Source organism: Argiope bruennichi, chromosome 2 (genome assembly GCF_947563725.1).
Source record: "Argiope bruennichi chromosome 2, qqArgBrue1.1, whole genome shotgun sequence".
NCBI lineage: Eukaryota > Metazoa > Arthropoda > Arachnida > Araneae > Araneidae > Argiope > Argiope bruennichi.
The window spans coordinates 107,250,394-107,269,156 of NC_079152.1; the positions used below are offsets into that span (position 1 = coordinate 107,250,394).

The window sequence follows — 18,763 nt, forward strand, 5'->3', positions numbered from 1 at the left end:
AAGCTTATAAGCCAGTTAACAGCTACGCTACCCGAGCAATTGCTTTTGTATTGTGTTTATGTTACTAGGATGCGAGCCACAAGGTCTCAGGTTCAATTCTCGCCCAATCCAATTCGCCACAAGATCAAGAGGGTGACTATGAGACCATATACATAATATTTTTAATTTAAATTGTTCTGATCTTTAGGTTAGACCATTCACATACAGGAAAATATACAAATCAGCAAATAATCCCCCATTTTATAGATTTAGTTGACATTTTGTTATTTATCTAAAATTTCGATTGTGTATCTGTAAATAAATCTGTCTTTATATAGCTTTTTTCGGTCTTAAATGGTCTAACCTAATGGTCTTTTCGGTCTTCGGAAGTCTGCTTCTCTTCCTCTACGTGCGTAGAGGAAGAGAAGCAGACTTCCCTTCTACGGACCACATCAAAAATTTTATAAAAATTTATAAATTCTGCTTTAAAATTATATATTGTGTCCATTCTTATCGTATTTCAATAACTAAAGTCTAATCGTCTGAAGATGGACGTATAGTAACAGCTAAAAATTCTTTAAATGTTAGCAAAAATTAAATTTTATGTTAAATCTTTAAATGTATTTCTCAAAAAAATAACGAATGCTAACTTTTTATGCACACCCAAGGTCCTATAATTATATTTAGTAAAATATTCTTGACACTGTAATATTTAAATAAAAAAATTAATTTCTACGATAAAATTGTTCGAACAATGAAAAGTTTAAAATGACAATTTTAGATGAATTTTAATGGTAAATTTGGAGCATCGGTGGATATTTAAGGAACCATTTTAAATTAAAATTATGTGCTGTTATGTTACTCTTTCAAGTTGTTCCTTAAAATAAATTTGCATATTGTATCCGTTTAGGTTAAATAGCCATAAACTAGTAAATTTTAATCATAAAACAACGAAAACTTTTTTAATCATATGCTTTTGCATGTCAACAATTTTTTGGTAAGTATCAGTGATAGGTGCAGAAGACCGTATTAAGAGTTAGATTCCGTAATTTTTTGAAAAATATATTATTGATTTGAACAACATAAAATATAGTTCTTCCCGAAAATCAAGCATTTTTCCAAGTCAAACTACACGTCTATCTAACAGTTTAGGAATTAGCTATTGGGTAACGATAGGAGTGGATATCCTGTACACTAAATTTCATTAAATTTAATACGTTTTCCTGTTACCGTTTTCACGGGATGACAGAGGGGCACACATAATTTGAGGCTGTATTTTTTCAGGAAACTCTGAAATTAAGCGTTTTATCAAAATCGTGTCTCCAATTTTTTTTTATCGATTTAGAAATTTATAAAAAAAGGAAAAAGCAAATTCGAAGGATACTATCTGGTGCAACTAGCTAGATATAGTCTGTGCAATATTATGAAGACCTCCCCCTACTCTTTCAAGGTCAGAGTGCCTTTTAGTAACTTAGGGAATATTTTTTTACTTCCTGGATTGAGAAATTAGTGAATATTAGAAAAATAAATTAACCTGTTTAGCCAGAAGCAAGAAATTCTGATTCTTTAATCAGCTGTTTTGAAAATCCAAAGCTGATGCTTCATAATCCATTTTCTTCATTTAATTATGCACTAGAGGTTTTATAGTATTGTTTACTTATGTTTCTTGATGACAAAGCATTTTCATTAGTCAAACTTAAACATTAGTAAGTCGTTTAATTTATTTTAATTTTGATTTAATAAAAGAAGTCTCAAAATGATATTGAATTAAACAAAATATTGTTCTTGCAATTTAAAATATTTATGATAATTTATTTGAATCGGAAAATAAAAATTACATAAAAATAATTCATGTAAAGATATATTAATATTTTTTCTCATTGATAAAGTTTATTTTTAGGATTTTGTTTAAATATATATTTCCGAAGTTATAATTCACAGAATATGAAGTTTGAGGGAAGAAATTTACGATTCGATTATCAAAGTATATTTGCCTCCAGAAGAAAATATTCTTTTTATGAAATAAAAAATAGCTTTTATTAAAAAAATATATTTTTATAATATTCACATTCTCAGTTTCCACTAATTAAAAATGGAAAACGAATTTTGAATTTTTTTTTTTAATTTGAATGCCATAACGTTGTTTTCTCAAATTGTAATTGCGCAGGAGAATCTCAAAATATAATATTTGTATTAGACGAATTATTTCACACTTTTTGTCAGATATAATGATCTCTTGGATCACGTATTATTGCAACATGTTTTCATGAACTCGCTTTTTGTTCCGGTTATTCGGTGCAAATTCTGTAATCCATTTTAAATAAACTTTCCAATGAGCTATAGTCTTAAAACTTTAAATATTGTTCAGAACTGGATTACGATGGGGTATAAACTCTCGTTCTTGTTCGTGTGTTTATTTGCATGTTCGGTGACATCTTTCATTACTAACGATGACATATAAAAATCGTTAGATCATTCGGAAGTTAGCCTCAAATCGATTGAAATCTCACACACATTAGACTAAAAATCAGAAAAAAAAATATTTTTAGAGTTCTGGTAAGGGACATAGAAACTCACTCAAGGTTATAAATATTGTAGCAGGATATAGTGGAAATTAAAAGAAAATCAGAATGGATCCTTATAAACATGTCAATAAAATATGCAAAATTTAATGATGAGTGGTACTGGATAGCGCACCACAAAGGGTTAAAACAAAATAAAATTAATAAGCGACCATATATATATATATATGATGATATTTTACTTCTAATTTCAATTTAATTAATTTCCAAGATTTTATCTTAATTTAGCCCATAGTAACTTCATTCTAAAATATACTCTTATTTCGTGATCCAATTCCACTTTCGGTTTAATTAATCCCTTTCTAAGAATAATGCGCCATCAGAACCACGTTTCAAATGAGAGTGATACTTCGGTACCCTGGAAAAGGTGTCAAAGGTCATTCCCTCGTCGCGTGGCCGGAAATCCTATGTTATATAAGGCTAGTGATCATCTGTTTGGCCCTTTTCTTACTTCTGTGTGCACCGCGCTGCGTTTTCTTGTATATAATCATGCCTGCCACTCGGAATAGAATAAAACGTAATTAAAAATACCAAGTCTCTTCACTGTTTCGAACCTGCATTCTACTTCAATATATATATATATATATATATATATATATATATATATATATATATATATATATATATATATATATATATATATATATATATATATATATATATATATATATATATATATATATATATATATATATATATATATATATATATATATATATATATATATATATATATATATATATATATAATACTGATTATCATTGCCAATCTCAAATCTCTCTCTCATTAAGAAATATCTCAACGTTACAGAAAGCCACTTACTTATATGCAGGTTATTTCAAACATATGTGAACTGTTTAAATTTAAATGTGAACTATGCAAATATTCCTGTTTATTCAATCTAACAACAGACAGAAATAATAGCATATCTTTACATACAATTCTAAATTATAAGATGTTTCAATGGCTACTCCTGTTTAACGTTTAAACCCATTCATTTGAAATTCGATACTTAATTAGTATTTGATACTTAATTAAATTCGATATTCTTTTAATTAATATTTGAAATCCTTTATTTTAATAATTTTCTGTTATTTAAGCCCTTATTACTTTTTCTCATAATTAATAGTATTTCTGTAAAAATATATAAACATCGTACTACTTTTTTTCAATAATTAAATTCTTAATTGATAAAGAAAAATTTGTGTTGATTAGTATATTTTTTTAGAGAATTTTTCATTTCATTTTCAAAGCATAAAATTTCTTACAGGATATTCGTAAATATTTCCGATTTTTTCCCCTTTATCTACGCATAAAATTTAAAAATATTATAATTATTATTTAAAATATTAAATATTATAATTTGCATTACTATAGTGCATAAAAATTATTAAAAGTCTCTCCCATGATGACAATTTTATGAATTACATTTCCAGATATATTATAGTTTTTTCCCCATAATTTAAAAACTTCCAGAAATCCTATTGAAGTTTGCAATTGAAATTAATTGCAATTCAAGATTTCAAGAGAGTTAATATTTCAAATTCTTTGTAGCAATATACGTACAATATAAATTCAAATTAAAATTTCTTGGAGTCCTATTGGAGGGCACCATGAGTTATATACATTATGTTATATAAGTAAGCAGTTTCTCATTAATCTGGTGATGCGGTGTATATTTATCTTTATTCCATTAGCAGAATGCATCTGCTGCGAGATTGATTAGGTCATTGTTAATGGTAGTAAGTAGAATCTGCCCACAATTTCATGGTAGTTATGAACATATTTGTCGCACTGACTTTCATGAAGAAATCATGCTACTGTAATAATGATCATTCCGACCACCCTGGATCCCTAAGCAAGGGGAAGTAAGTTATCCGTGGTTAACAGATGTTTTACTATGCAAGCGCAATCAATTTAGATAAAATTAATACAATATTAAACATTTTGCTTCAAAAAACATTGCTAATTTCTTAGAACATACTGAAACTGTTTACTCTTACCAAATTATACAATTTAATAAATGCCTAGAATGTTTATATGGAAACTGTTAAATATTTTGGAATGCATAAATTCTAATTTTTTTTATCTCTATAATCTTTACTTATTTATTTTATCTTTTTTAACTCTTTATATTTACTGCATTTGTATCCTTTTCTACCTTTAATTAATGCGTATCGATATTGGAATATATGTTTGAAAATGTGTATTTCAATCTCAAAATAAGGTATTCACATGAATGATTTTCGATATAAAATTGACAATTCTTCCTATTAGTAAAAATATTTGATATCTTTCAATATTTTATTCGAAATACCGAACGCCTTACAATATTGTGAAGATATTGTAACAATATTGTTGTACATTTTGAGCCAACAATGATTCAAATAATCAATAATATTTACAAACGCATAATATAAATTATCAATATTGTTTACAAAAAAACTTCTAGTATCTTATAAATCTCAGTATATTATATTATATTGCATAGTATTGTGCTATAACAAATACAATCAAATATTTTTCACAATTTTTCTAATCAGTAAGCAAAAAGTGTCTTTGTTTCACTATGCCTCCGAAGATGACGGATCAATATTTTTCAAATTAATTTTAATTTGAAAATATACTTAAGCATATTTCTCAGAAAATAAATGAGCCAATAATATCCAAGCAGTGATTTATTAGAGAAATAATATGATTTGATGTTATTTTTAAAAAATGTATGCCAACTTTAGATATTTATGATGGTAAATAATAGACATATATAAATATGTTGATTCATTTAATTAAAGTTTTTAATTGATGTACCTTCTCCTCATTTCGGTATATTTTATCTTGTTTTTTAATATTTCCATGGTGTTAAAGGAATAGGTCGCAGTTCTAAAACCAATGGCAATACATATGCCATGACATTGAATTCATTGTTATGAAGGAATAAAAAACAAATCCAACAATAATCTTTAGTTTTTGCAAACATCTGTAAAGTATAGAAATTTATATAATAGTAAAAAAATAACGTTTTCTTGAAATACAGAAAATATGAGAGTATTTTATTAAATCTTTATTGTATAGTTAAAATAATTTACAAATTTTCTGTAAATGAATGGATAAGATGGAACTTGGATGCAATGAATGTAATAAAAATATAATTTTTTAGCTATGCAATCGTAAAATCAAGTGTAATAAATTTGCAATTGTCACAATGAAGTAAAGTAAATGGGATTCATAAAAGTAAAATAAGTGAAAATCGCAATCAGATTTCCTGTTTCACATTTTGTTAGAATTTCATTTGATCTTGTTTTTTTTTGTGTGTGAAGAAAGCTGGAAGATGAAGTGAAGGAAGGCACAATTTGTTATTGATTGTACTAATCTTCCTCTTCGTTAATCACATCATTTGGATTCACCACACTGGCATAGTAGTATATAATTTTGTTATGCATCCAACTGAAGCTATTATCAAATTGCAGAATATCTGAAAAAAAATATTATGAAACATTTTTAATTACCAAAAATAAATTATTCAAACAAAATCAGACTAATTTCCCAATTGTTAGTGTATTTATTTTGGATTTCGAATCTATTAAAATGTTTCAGATTATGGAAATACTCATCTTTATTATACACATAGTTTTTAAATCCAAAGATTTCAACAATAAAAGATAAAATTGCAAACAATTTTGCTACTACAATATTTATGTTTTTAATCCCCAAATATATTGTTTCTTCAAGAAATATTTTGCTCGTAAGCACTGATGTCTCAATCATAATCAAATTTTGCCATTAATATTTTTTGCTATTAAACATACTTGGAAGATATTCATGAATTTATTAACACGCGCATCATTTATAATTGAATTCTGTTCTATTTCTCCCTCGAAAAATTTATATAAAAACACTATAGAAAGATCTAGATTTGTAGAATGATATTTATTAATGGCAATGAATTAGCAATTCATAAGAAATATATCGTAGCGTAGATCAATAATTGGGAATCAGAGATTTTATCTCAAACTATGAAAAGGAAAGAGATAGAAACAAAGCATAAGAGCACAGCATAATTAACTTTCTTTTGAAATGATCTTATGAGGGAAAGACTGACCAATATTATAATTCATTTAAAATCCTTGAAATACATATTTAAGATAACTTATCAACGTTGAAATTACATCGTTAAACGTATGAATAAGTTTTAAATTTTTAAAAATGTATCGATAAAATCACAATTTATCTAAAAAATTTGTAAATCAGCAAGATATTATAAATAAGACAAATGAAAAATAATATGTCCTTCCATTATTTTTGTCAATAATAATAACAACTATTATTATTTTTATTCAATAATAATAATAGCGTACCTTTACAATTAACAATGGAGTGGTAATATTTCCTAAATTTTTAATTTTATTGATATTAAGATAATTATTTTTAATCAATAATAATAATAATACCGCACTCACTAGAATTAACAATCGAGTGGTAATATTTACTAAGTTTTTAATTTTATGGATATGGAGATGGTTATTTTATATAAAAATGTTTACATTTTGTGATTCACTTTCTTCTTCTGTGCCGTATATCTTGAAATATAATATCTATGTTCAGACCTTTGGAAATTCATACACTCTGAACATATTCAAATGATAATGTGGATTTATTTCTTCGATTTAATTCTAATTAATTAATGTGGACTTATTCCTGAGCTGTGGATTTCGAACATAATTCTGCATTGTATAGAAATATTCTGCATACAATAAAACGTGACCGCTTTTATTGTTATTCTTAGAACAACCTTTATTTACCACATATATTATAAAATTTTATGACTAGATTAAAATTTACAAATTTAAAATTTGCTCTTTTATGAAATGAATTAATAAAAACCTCTGAAATCGTACTCTTTTCAAATAAAAATGGATGAGCTTAAGAATCATGAACATTCTATACTTACATGTGCCTGGCTTCTCACATTTAACTAGTCCTGATTCTGATTGGATTATTGTGTCTACTCTTTGCTTCGGTACAATCTCTTCTCCATCTTCTGGTTTCTTTTCTGGATCTTCGTATATCAAAGAAAAGCCAATATCCCTGTTTTTTACGTCGAAATCCCATTCGATGTTTAAACCAGGCTGCTGAACTTCAAGCTTAATATTTTCCTTTGATCGTCGGTTTACCACTAATCTTTTCACTCCAGGGAGTTTCGAAAAACTCTTGCGATCCCTGTGCACATAATATTTTGGAGGTATTGTGCCACCATGTTTGATCTACAAAACATATTTAAATAATCAATATATGATTATAATATTTTAATTGAGAAATGTTATCGAAGATTTATCTTAAGATAATTCCTTAGTAACTAGTATTTTATTATTAGTTTTATTCTATTTTTGCTTAATATGCAATTTCTAAGCCTTTAAATATAGGTATTGACTCTCTGTTGGTAAAATGTTCTAAAGAACAAAATATTTTATATTATTTGAAGCAATAAATAGACTGCTAAAAAATTAGGTAGTCTAAATATTTATGTAATTTCTATATTCAATAGTCATATTTAGTGAAGTGTTTTTACTTATTAACATTGAGAAAAGACAATGTCATGGTTTCGAAATAAACATGATGAGTTCTGAATTTCATTATATTCAACCAATTAATGGTTGCCTTGAGGAAAAATTGCCTGTATAAAAATTGCCGGATCTACTTTGAGGCAGATATTGAAATGATCGAAATATTAATTGATATCCAAGGTTCATATGTCATCAATTACCTTTAGTTGCAGAAAAGTGGAATAGTATTTTTGTTTAAAATGTTAGTGGATAAAATATTTTAATAAATTACAAATGCGAATTATATGGCTGCGGAAAAAAAATTATTATTTCTTTCCTAAAAACTGCTTATAATAATGTGAAAGTTTTTGCTTTTAAATGCCAATTTTAAGATATAGAAAAAGCCTGTAATACTTGAAACTCAATTCAAAAATATATTAAAATATTCAAAAATATATGTGCTATTAAAATATTCAAAAATATATGTGCTATTAAAAAATTCAAAAATATATGTGCTATTAAAATATTCAAAAATATATGTGCTATTAAAATATTCAAAAATATATGTGCTATTAAAAAATTCAAAAATATATGTGCTATTAAAATATTCAAAAATATATGTGCTATTAAAATATTCAAAAATATATGTGCTAGATTCAAACGAATGTCAATTGAATAAATAAAATATCAATAGAGGGGCTATATAGTTTTAATAAACTTCAGTTCTAATTATTCCTCTTATATAGTTCATTTCTCAATATTATACTTGTAATTCTGAAGCACGCCACTAGACATGGAAGCCTAAGAACTGTCAGTTATAAGTAGTAACCTTTCAACACTATAGGCTAAGTGCCTTTAGGTGACTTAAAATTTAAAGGGTTGAAAGGAATGGTTAACTCAACACTCTATGTAAAACTGAGAACTTTAGGAAAACCAACTGTTTTTTTGTAAAATTATCGAAGGATAACAGTTTAAATTACTTAAAGGATTGCAAACAACACATCATGGAATTTTTGTATAATGTACCAGAATGGTCTCAAAAGAACATTCTCATATTCTCTACAAAATAGCTTTTATTTCTTTCCGCTGCAAAAAAGTGGACTTTCGGTAAGGGCGCGAACGCCTTGCATGCCAATGGTGAACAACAGTTATGAAATATAAATGAATATAGCATTTTTAATAAATATATCGTGTTAATATGCATTTTTGACTACTTTTTTTCCAATAGATTCAAACCAAAATTTGAAACTGAACTACACTTTGTAGTCACAAAATCAAATTCAGAATTTTATTGATTTAAGTCATTGCATTTATGAGTTATTGCGTTTAAATGGATGTAAAAATGCAGACAGACATACAATGAATCCTTTGACAGATTCCCTTCTAAATCTGATAACACATTTAAATGATGATCCTGTGTGGTAAATTTTATCTATCAATAAGCTTTGTAGTTATTGAGCTCACTAGTACTTGAATAGTCAAACAGATTTCCACTTAACAAATTTCGTTTAGTGTTTGATAGAAATTTCTAAATTTTTGTCTAAAATTCTTGTACTAAATTTCATCCGTCTAGCTCAAAGTTGTTTTGAGTTACCGTTTGTGCAAGCACAGACAGATATAATAATGAATGTGTGTTTTTCGGATTTGGAGAGATCTAAAATGTAGAGTTTCGTTATCATCTCCAGTTTGAATTTGACGATTACAATTTTTCTCTGTATTCTGTATAAAAGAAAGTAAAAATATTAACTTCTGGTCTGCTCACAATTTTAGGAAATGTAATAATAAGAAAAAATTCATTTTATTTTTAAATATTTTTTAAAGTTTAAACTGAAACACCATTTTGATGAATGTTCTTTAAAAAAAAACCCAAAGAAAATGGGATAATTTAAACATCATTTACTTGAACAATTATCCAACAATTTTCTGATCGTTATTACATTGAAATTTTCCTCAATTTTAAAACTTTACATGTGATTAAATTACTTCAAAACCACGAATCAAATTATAGGATTATATATTTTGTGTTTAAAATTAAGTTGGGTTCCATTTTGTCATATTGAACATTTAATTATGTTAAACGGGCTGTCGTCCTGGCATAGGGGTAGCGCGTCTCCCCCGTGATCTGGGCGTCCTGTGTTCGAGTCCGGTTTGGGGTACGGTTGTTCTTCCTCTGTTCTATCTCTGAGTTGTGTGAATGTGCCCTCCTGTTAAAAGGGGTTGTACAAGCGAATGAGTGATGCATGAGTGGTAAAGTCGTACTCTTTATCCTAATTGGAGTTACGAAAACAGGAGACGTACCCCATGTCGGCTTTAGTCGCTGTCTTCGTAACAGCGGGCTTGTCTAAGTGCCATGAGAAACAATAACACATTAAACGGCAACCTATATGTTCTGAACGATAAAATTGTTTAAAAATGTACAATAATGCATCAGATATTACAAATTGATTTAGAAGTAAGTATCAATAACTTACATGTGTATCCGATGCATTTCCTCCCAAAAATTTTGGTAAATGATCAACTCCAATATCTCTTTTGAGTTCTTCTTGCCAACCTTCTAAAAAAATATCAGAAATTCTAAGCGTTATCCTTTAATCTTTCGAAAACATATACTTGTTTTCGAAAAGATATTGAAATGAAAAAAACTGTGTTTGGATTTTTATTTCCATACCATTATATTTTTTCTATCTCGTAATGGAATCAAAAAAACATTGGAAGGTATAAAAATAACTTGCTATAAATGAGCGAATACAATTCAAATTCAATAATCATTTGAAAATATATCGCAATCTTTAATAGAAATCTCAGGGAGACAGGCTTTCGCTCCGCAGTTTTTTTCCCTTGTAAAATAGTGTTCTTTTAGGAGAAAATATTTATAAAAGAATCGCATACTGATTACATATGGATATTATTCAATCTTACTTCATCTCACATCCACCAGCGAAATCTCTCAAAATTTTGTGTTACCACTTGGTTATCATCCTATGGCAACAATGAAACTACCACAAACATTTACGAGATGGCCATTGTCAGTATGAGAACAATCAAAAAAAGGCTCTATTAATTAGTTATAAAAAATGTTTTTTTTTATGTAAAATCGCGTTTTTTCAGGAAAGAAACCTATACAGATAAACTTAAAAAGCAAAACTTTATCTAAATATAAAATTTGACCCAAAGCATTAAAGCCGTTTCTGAGATAACACGAAATAATTTTTATATATACGAGAATTGCTCGTTTAAAGTTATAACCTTTGGTAATTATGGTATCTGAAGCGATACTACTAATTTCTAGAATATGTATATAATGTCTAAAATGAATGAAAGAAAAAGAATTTCATACTCATCTTTCACTCAGTAAAATATTATAAATATAAATTGCTGTTAAAACAGAAATTGAACCTAGTAAAAATAACATTAATATACTATAAAAAAAGGGATCGTATTTTTTGTTGACTTTATAAAAACTTCTAAACATACAGCAAAATATCATAATTATAAATAGGTAAAAGAAACAAGCTACCTTTTCCAAATATTTTGATTTTCCTATTTGTTTCAGCTGACAGGAATGGTTTTATAACAGACCATATAATGGTGAAATAAAATGAAGCTAAAATAATATAAATGAAAATATTATTACACATTTATGTATAATTGATTACACGCATTTCATCATTTTCGTTTGCTAAATCGAATACTCTTTCTACACGATTATTATCAGTTATTACCTAACGTGCAATTAATATATACATGTTTGGATTGCTGCACTAATGGATCTGATTAAATTATTTTTTAATATTTTAAGAAGCAGTCACACAGGAATAGAAGTTATAGGAGATTAATCCTTTTTAAATTATTTAAGAAAAAATAATTTTTATAACATAAAATTTTTTATACCTTTAAAACTTTTAGAAAAAAATTTAAGAAAAAAATCTTTTATGACGCATTTCCTTATATATATTTCATATTCTTAAGCAAAATATAAATCAAAATAAATTAACAATTCATAAAAATCCATACCATTTCAAATCAAGAACATTCACATCCATAACATTTCATAAAAACAACATATAAAAGTTAAAACCAATTTGTTTTAAAAAATTATTAGTATTTCTTAGTATAAAGATTTTGGAATATGATTTAGAATATATTGATTATAATTGATTTAAATACAGATGTTATTTAACATTGTAGTGAGTCCAGTGATATTTTAAGAAGAAAAATATTATTGTTTCCTTTTCTTCAGCTAATTTAAGATTACTTATAGCTGCATTGTAGTAAACTTATACAGGAAATATAGGAACATTTCGTATTTGTTGTAGTAATTTGAATTACACACTTTTCAATATTGTTTTTCTTTTCAATTATCGTTTTAATACTTATATATTGTACAATTTATTATGAAAAAAAATTACTTTAAAATAAATTATTACTATAGATTAACAGAATAAAAAATGTTTTTAACATTAGAAGTAAATGGAAATAGTAAAAGTGGCTGACATGAAATTACAGATTTCTTCTTTCCCTGAAAATATCTAATTTATATTTTATAGAATAATTATATAACTATAAATATAGGGGAAAATGATCTTTAATGCATCTAACATAAGTTTTTCAGTGTGCTCATAAATTATTTAGTTCTATAGTTATTTAAGTATCATTTGTGAATTAAATCATTAAAATCAAGTACATCAACATATAACATATCATGAAATGCATAACCCTCAAGAAGTGTAGCCACTCAAATATTAATTAAAAGTTCCTCTTGCAAGATTACTAGACTACTAATATCATTTTTTATTTGCTATTAAAAATAGATAACCATTTTTGGAGAAAAATTGAAAATGGCATATCTATTCCATTAAAAAAAATTAATGGCTTTACCAAAATATATATAGTATTTCAAGAAAGAGTAAGGAAATCAAAACTTTCCACTCACCGTTGATCAAATATCCTGTCTTTAATCTCTCCGGGTAATTCGCATCGTACATTTTGACTAAAGTTATGAGTACATCAATGGCTGAAAGATTATATTTCATTTAAACGATAAATCCAATAGTGTTTTAACAATGACATAATTATTCAAAAATTACTATAAACAGGAAGCGATTAAAAATTGAAATTTATTATTCCCAAATACATACCTCATGAAAATAATTAAGATTATTCTACGCTACTTTTTATTTCTATCTATCGGCCCATTAATAATATAAAATGCAATTTGGAGCTGTACCTCACCCAAATTTCCAAATATTCCGAATAATCTAAAATTTAAGTTTTAATGTAAAGTCTAAATAGCAAATTTACTTCGCATAAGTCATTGGTGTATGGATTAAATATTTCAGATGAAAGTGAAATTTTAAAATTATCTACAATTGGAGGCATGTTTGAAACTACAGGAAATGCATGTTTGAAATATCATTTCTGATAAATATATAAATATTTTCAGGAAGAAAAATAATGATGATTTTTAGTACATAAACAAATTTTGGTTCATTATTTATATGGAAACTTATTTTATGAATCTTTTCTGCATTCCAAAAAAAAAAAACCCATCAATATTCCTTGATAATTGTACGGCCTATTATCTAATAACAAAGGTAATATGGATTTTTATAGATAATAGATACTAATATAGATATTAGATAATGAGACAGGGTTAAAATTAAAATGATGCATAGAGATGTATAGATTAGGTGATATATTTTAAATATGAATTTTAGTTAATCAGACATTTCACGTATAAAAGAAAAAAATTAGATACGATTTAATTATTTTCCTGGTAATCTTATATACACTGAGTCATGGGGTATCCCCTAATAGTTACTTTTGCCCGGCAAAATGCAGCAACTCTACATGGTTTGGACTAAAGTTTAGTTCATCACCATTTTCGCATTGTTTCCCATTGTTTAATCACTAAACAATGCGAAAATGTTTTTTTTTAGATTTTAGTTTGGTAATAATGCCTAAAAGCTGCCTTTTAGGTTCAAAAACAATTTTTAAAAAATTGGTTCCAATATTGCATTATCTTGAAGTACCACAAAAAACTGAAATCTGTAAAAAAAAAAGGAAAAAATTGGCATTTTTAAAATGGGCCTTTAAAAATTTTTCTTAGATTTTAGTTTGGTAATAATGCGAAAAAATTGCCTTTTTGATTCAAAAACAATTTTTAAAAATTCTGGTTTCAATGCAACAATATCCCGAGGTGCGGCAAAGAGCTTAAAGTTTTTTTAAAAGTTGAAATATTATAAATTTTGATAAGATATTTTTATGAATTTTTCATTCATATAATATTACAAAAGATGATTTTAAATACATATATAAGCATTACAATTGGAAAAAATTATTAATTACAAAGTAATAATAATAAAAAATATTTTTATGTCAAATTGTGCGTTTCTTATTTTTGTGTCTTTAATGATTAAAAATGTTACAGCTGCAAAATGTTTGTTTCTATTTCATTGCCTCATTAAACTGTTTTTTAATTAAATTTTGGCATATTCACACGTGGGTCAATTTTTGCTTTTATGTATCCTTCTTTTGCGATTGAACCACAGATATTTTGAGCCAATTCGACCATCAGTTTCACAACTCTTTCCACTACTTGCATGTGACAAGGCAGCCTGGGAAAGTCGATAAACGAGCCCCTATACTATTTGGTTTGACTTCAGATGCCTTCTGTATAAAGTGTTTGAGAGAGTCACTGGAAACATATTTTAGCAAGGAGGGGGGGAGGGTAAGTTACGTCATTTTCAAGCCATGAGATCATGTCGATATAATCCTTTGCATCAAAGTTTATGTTTGGAACTTTAAACTTCCTGGCTCTCTCTTTATTTTCTGGCCTTGCTTTTAAAACACGTCGTAAACCAAGTAATATTTGAATTTTACTTTCATCACTTAGCATGGATAAGAATATTTTCTGAAGCAGCAAAGTACCCATTTCTTTGAATAATCTGGTCTGGTCTATAACGTTCTTGTGATTGTCAGAGACATCGATATATGCGAGATAAAGATGTTTGGAACCATAAGTACATGAAAGTTTTAACTTAATATCACCTTTTATCTATTTGATGGATCTGGTTGGCTTTCCTCTGTTTGTAAAGAACACTGTTTGTTCTTCAGCGTTGTCATTGTCACTAGTAATCGTTTCTGATGCACTAGCATTTTTTGTCCTTTCTTGATTAAACTATTCTTTATTGTTCTTTATTTTTTTTTCTTGTTTCTTCCTCAAACCGCTTATGGTAGCAATATCAATATTACCTATAACCATTTTCCTGTTGGAGCGTTGATCGTTTAGAACCTTTTATTCCGTAACTGGTATTTTTTTTCTTCTTTTATACAAATCAGTAATATCAAAAGAACGTCTGGCTTCTTCTCTAAATTCTGTGAGATTGGAATCAAACTTATCGGAACATTTTCTGCTTTTAGATTTTAATAAATTCCTGTATTTAACATGATGAGCTTTTATTTTTTGCGAAATTCTTTTGCTAGAAGCAGCGGGAATAGAAATTCTTTACCATATTTATTCTATTATGGGAACTAAAATGTCATATATTTCGCTTACAGAATGATCCTTCTCTGAAGTAATTTTGAGGTTATGTTTAATATATCATTAATACTAGATTCGTAAGTAAGAAGTTCAACCTCAAGCAAATCACTAAATTTCTCAAAAATAAAACACTCCGATATTTCTCTTGACTTCAATAATTTAGACGGAGCCATTTTTACTCACAGCAAAGCACATAAGCTCACAAACTAACAAATCAGTTACATAATAGACGTAGCGGAGACGCCAACTCAACTGAACACTGCAAAGCTACTGAGTTGAAACTAATTCTGTCCTTGTCACCAGACGCAGACAAATCACGACCTTATCTCCATAATAACCGCTCTGGCGACGACTCAGTGCCATACCTGTGCAATAGTAAAACTGTTTTTATATTTTTATTCATATGACAACACCTATTAAAAGCTTTTTATTTCATAATCGAGGCACTTAAAAATCCTTTAAAAGTTAAAAAAATTTTGTTTTTATGAAACTTTAACGTCCTTGCGGCACCTCAAGATGTATTCCAATATTTTTCATATTTATAATTTATTTTAACTACACCAAAAGGCAACTTTTCCGCGCTATTACAAATCAAAAATCGATTTTTTTTTTCGTTTTACCCTACTGAACAAGTTGTTGGAAGTCCCTTACAAAAATATTAAGACATTCTGCCTCTATAGATATCCATAATTGCGAAATTATTGCCGGTGTGTGATTCTGCGCACAAACCGACCTTTCGATTATGACATGGCGCATTATCATCCTTAAAAATTCTATCGTTGTTTGGGTATGTGAATTCATGTATGCCTTCAAGTAGTTAGCAAGTTGGATCTGAGAACCCAGTTCATTTTATGTAAACACATATCATACTGTATGGAGCCACCACCAGCTTACACCATATTTTGATGAAAACTTGGGTCGATGACTTCGCTGGGTCTACGCTACCTTGGAATCCTACCATCAGCTCTTACCAACTGAAAATGTGACTCTTCTGGTTAGGCTAGGTTTTTCTTTCGTCTAGAATTTAATCTGTATGGTCACGAGTCCAGGAGAGGCTTCGCAGATGATATCGTGCTGTTAGTATTGGCGCTAGAGTCGATCTTTTGCCTGCGATCTCTTTAAAGCCAAATTTCGCAGCACTGTCTTAACCGACACGTCCATCATGCGTTACACATTGATTCCTGCTGTTATTTCACGCAGTATTGCTTGTCTGTTAACCCATACTATTCTACACACACGTCTATGGTCTCGGTTATCAAGTACATGGTCGGCCACTGCATTATCCATGATGGATTGTTATACCTGAAATTAGGTATTCCAGTCACATTCTTAACACAGTGAATCTCTTTATTTTCAATTCTCTAAATGTTTACGAAAGGAAATGCTCTATGCTCTATATGCTTTGCTCCAACTACCATTCCGCATTTAAAGTCTCCTAATTCACGTCGTACGGCTATAATCCCATCCTTTTTCAGGTGAACAAATTTAATACAAATGAAATCCCTGTCATCGGACTGCCCATTTAAACATTTTTTACACGATGCTACTGCTATCTGTAAATTTGTATATTGTTATTCACTGATTTTTGTCACCTTGGTGTATAGTTCATTGACAATACATGCTACACATAAGAAATGAATTCCATTTAATTTTAAAATGTATGCTTTTCCCCTGTCTTACCTTTTTTATCAGTTGCACTGGCGAGAGAGAAATTTTCGAAATTTATTACGTAGTTCCATTTGTCAATTTTTTTCCCAAGCTGTAAAAAAATAAAACTGTTATAAATGAATTTTTATAAATATTCTAATACGCATACAAATATCAGTCAATATAAAATAGCTCATTAATGCACAAAGCTGGCAGGAAAGTGGGAATATAAACATTTTACAACAAACAGGGATTTTCTGCAAAAGTGATGAAACAGTTAACAATGTTGATTTATTTTCAAATCTTTTTGTTCTAGCTAAAACTGCATTTTCAAAGTACGGAGCATATTTAGCCAGTCATTTGAGTACGATTTTACATAAAAAAACTGACTAAAACATATTCAAAAGAAATTTTTGAATCCATAATTATATAGACAAAATAACATTTATCAATTTTTGCTACCATAGAATTAAAAAATTTGATTGCTCTTATATCCGAAAGGATAAAATTCTTTTATTGATTGAATTTTGATAGTATTTCCTGTCGAATTTTATCTTCTCATACCTTAAACAAAACATGATGTTTCAAATTTTGTTTTATTAACTAAAAACACCAATTCAAAGTCAATTACTTTCGAAGTATTAATTGATTACTTCAATCAATCAATTATATATAATTATTATTGATTGACTAATCAATTAACGATTAATTAAATGACTATGATTAACTTAGTATTATATTAAAAGGATTATAGTAACAAATGTTACATTACAAGGATTTGGAGACGAGCATTTTCTTCACCAATGGCCTAATGTCTTGGATGATGCTTCATTCGGCGCCACACCATGTGCGCCTAATAGACATCAGTCCCACGAAAACATTTGGCATTTTTGTTAAATTAAATTTCTAAGTAAACCCTTCATTCCGAATACAAAATTACAAGACCTTACCGAAATTAAAATCGAAACCGAAATATATCGAAATTAAAATGTATTTCATCATTCCACAAAACTTTGACATAAAATATAACACGGGAAGGAAAAACACAATATTGTTTGATAAAACTTGACTAATTTATCGCAATAAAAAAATAGAACGATAAAAATAACCAAAATGACAAATAACTGAAAATTGTTTATTTGGAAACAATAATAGTAAAAGCATTGAAAAAAAGATTGAAGGCACACAAAAATGAAAATTGAGAAAGATACCTTTTCGCTTTGAGTATGCAATCTGCGTGAATTTTTCTCAAGATGGTGCATCATGTACTTGGTTATCTCAGACTTCTTTATGCATTTCGCTAAGCCTACAAAATGAGGTTTATTTTATGTAGATAACAAAATTTATCATTGTTGTATTTTCTAAAAACAATACATATACTGGTAGCCAGAAAATAAACTGATCTATTTGAAAGTATTTACGCTTGATTGGTAAATGGGATAGAACCAACTTTCTTATACAGAGTATTGAAA

The 18,763-nt window shown here is 27.9% G+C and overlaps 1 protein-coding gene across 1 annotated transcript in view; it reads right to left on the reverse strand.

The window, feature by feature from the left end:
* Nucleotides 1-5,637: 5,637 nt before the first annotated feature.
* LOC129959430 (SEC14-like protein 2) overlaps nucleotides 5,638-18,763 on the reverse strand; it is a 36,324-nt gene continuing 23,198 nt past the window's right edge. Inside the window, exons 6-12 of the mRNA XM_056072259.1 lie at nucleotides 18,503-18,597; nucleotides 17,325-17,403; nucleotides 13,035-13,115; nucleotides 11,619-11,705; nucleotides 10,573-10,655; nucleotides 7,510-7,822; nucleotides 5,638-6,033 (exon numbers count right to left, since the gene is read on the reverse strand). Of these exons, the coding sequence (XP_055928234.1) occupies nucleotides 5,927-6,033; nucleotides 7,510-7,822; nucleotides 10,573-10,655; nucleotides 11,619-11,705; nucleotides 13,035-13,115; nucleotides 17,325-17,403; nucleotides 18,503-18,597 (845 nt within the window). The 3' untranslated portion in view covers nucleotides 5,638-5,926. The remainder of the gene's footprint in view (nucleotides 6,034-7,509; nucleotides 7,823-10,572; nucleotides 10,656-11,618; nucleotides 11,706-13,034; nucleotides 13,116-17,324; nucleotides 17,404-18,502; nucleotides 18,598-18,763) is intronic.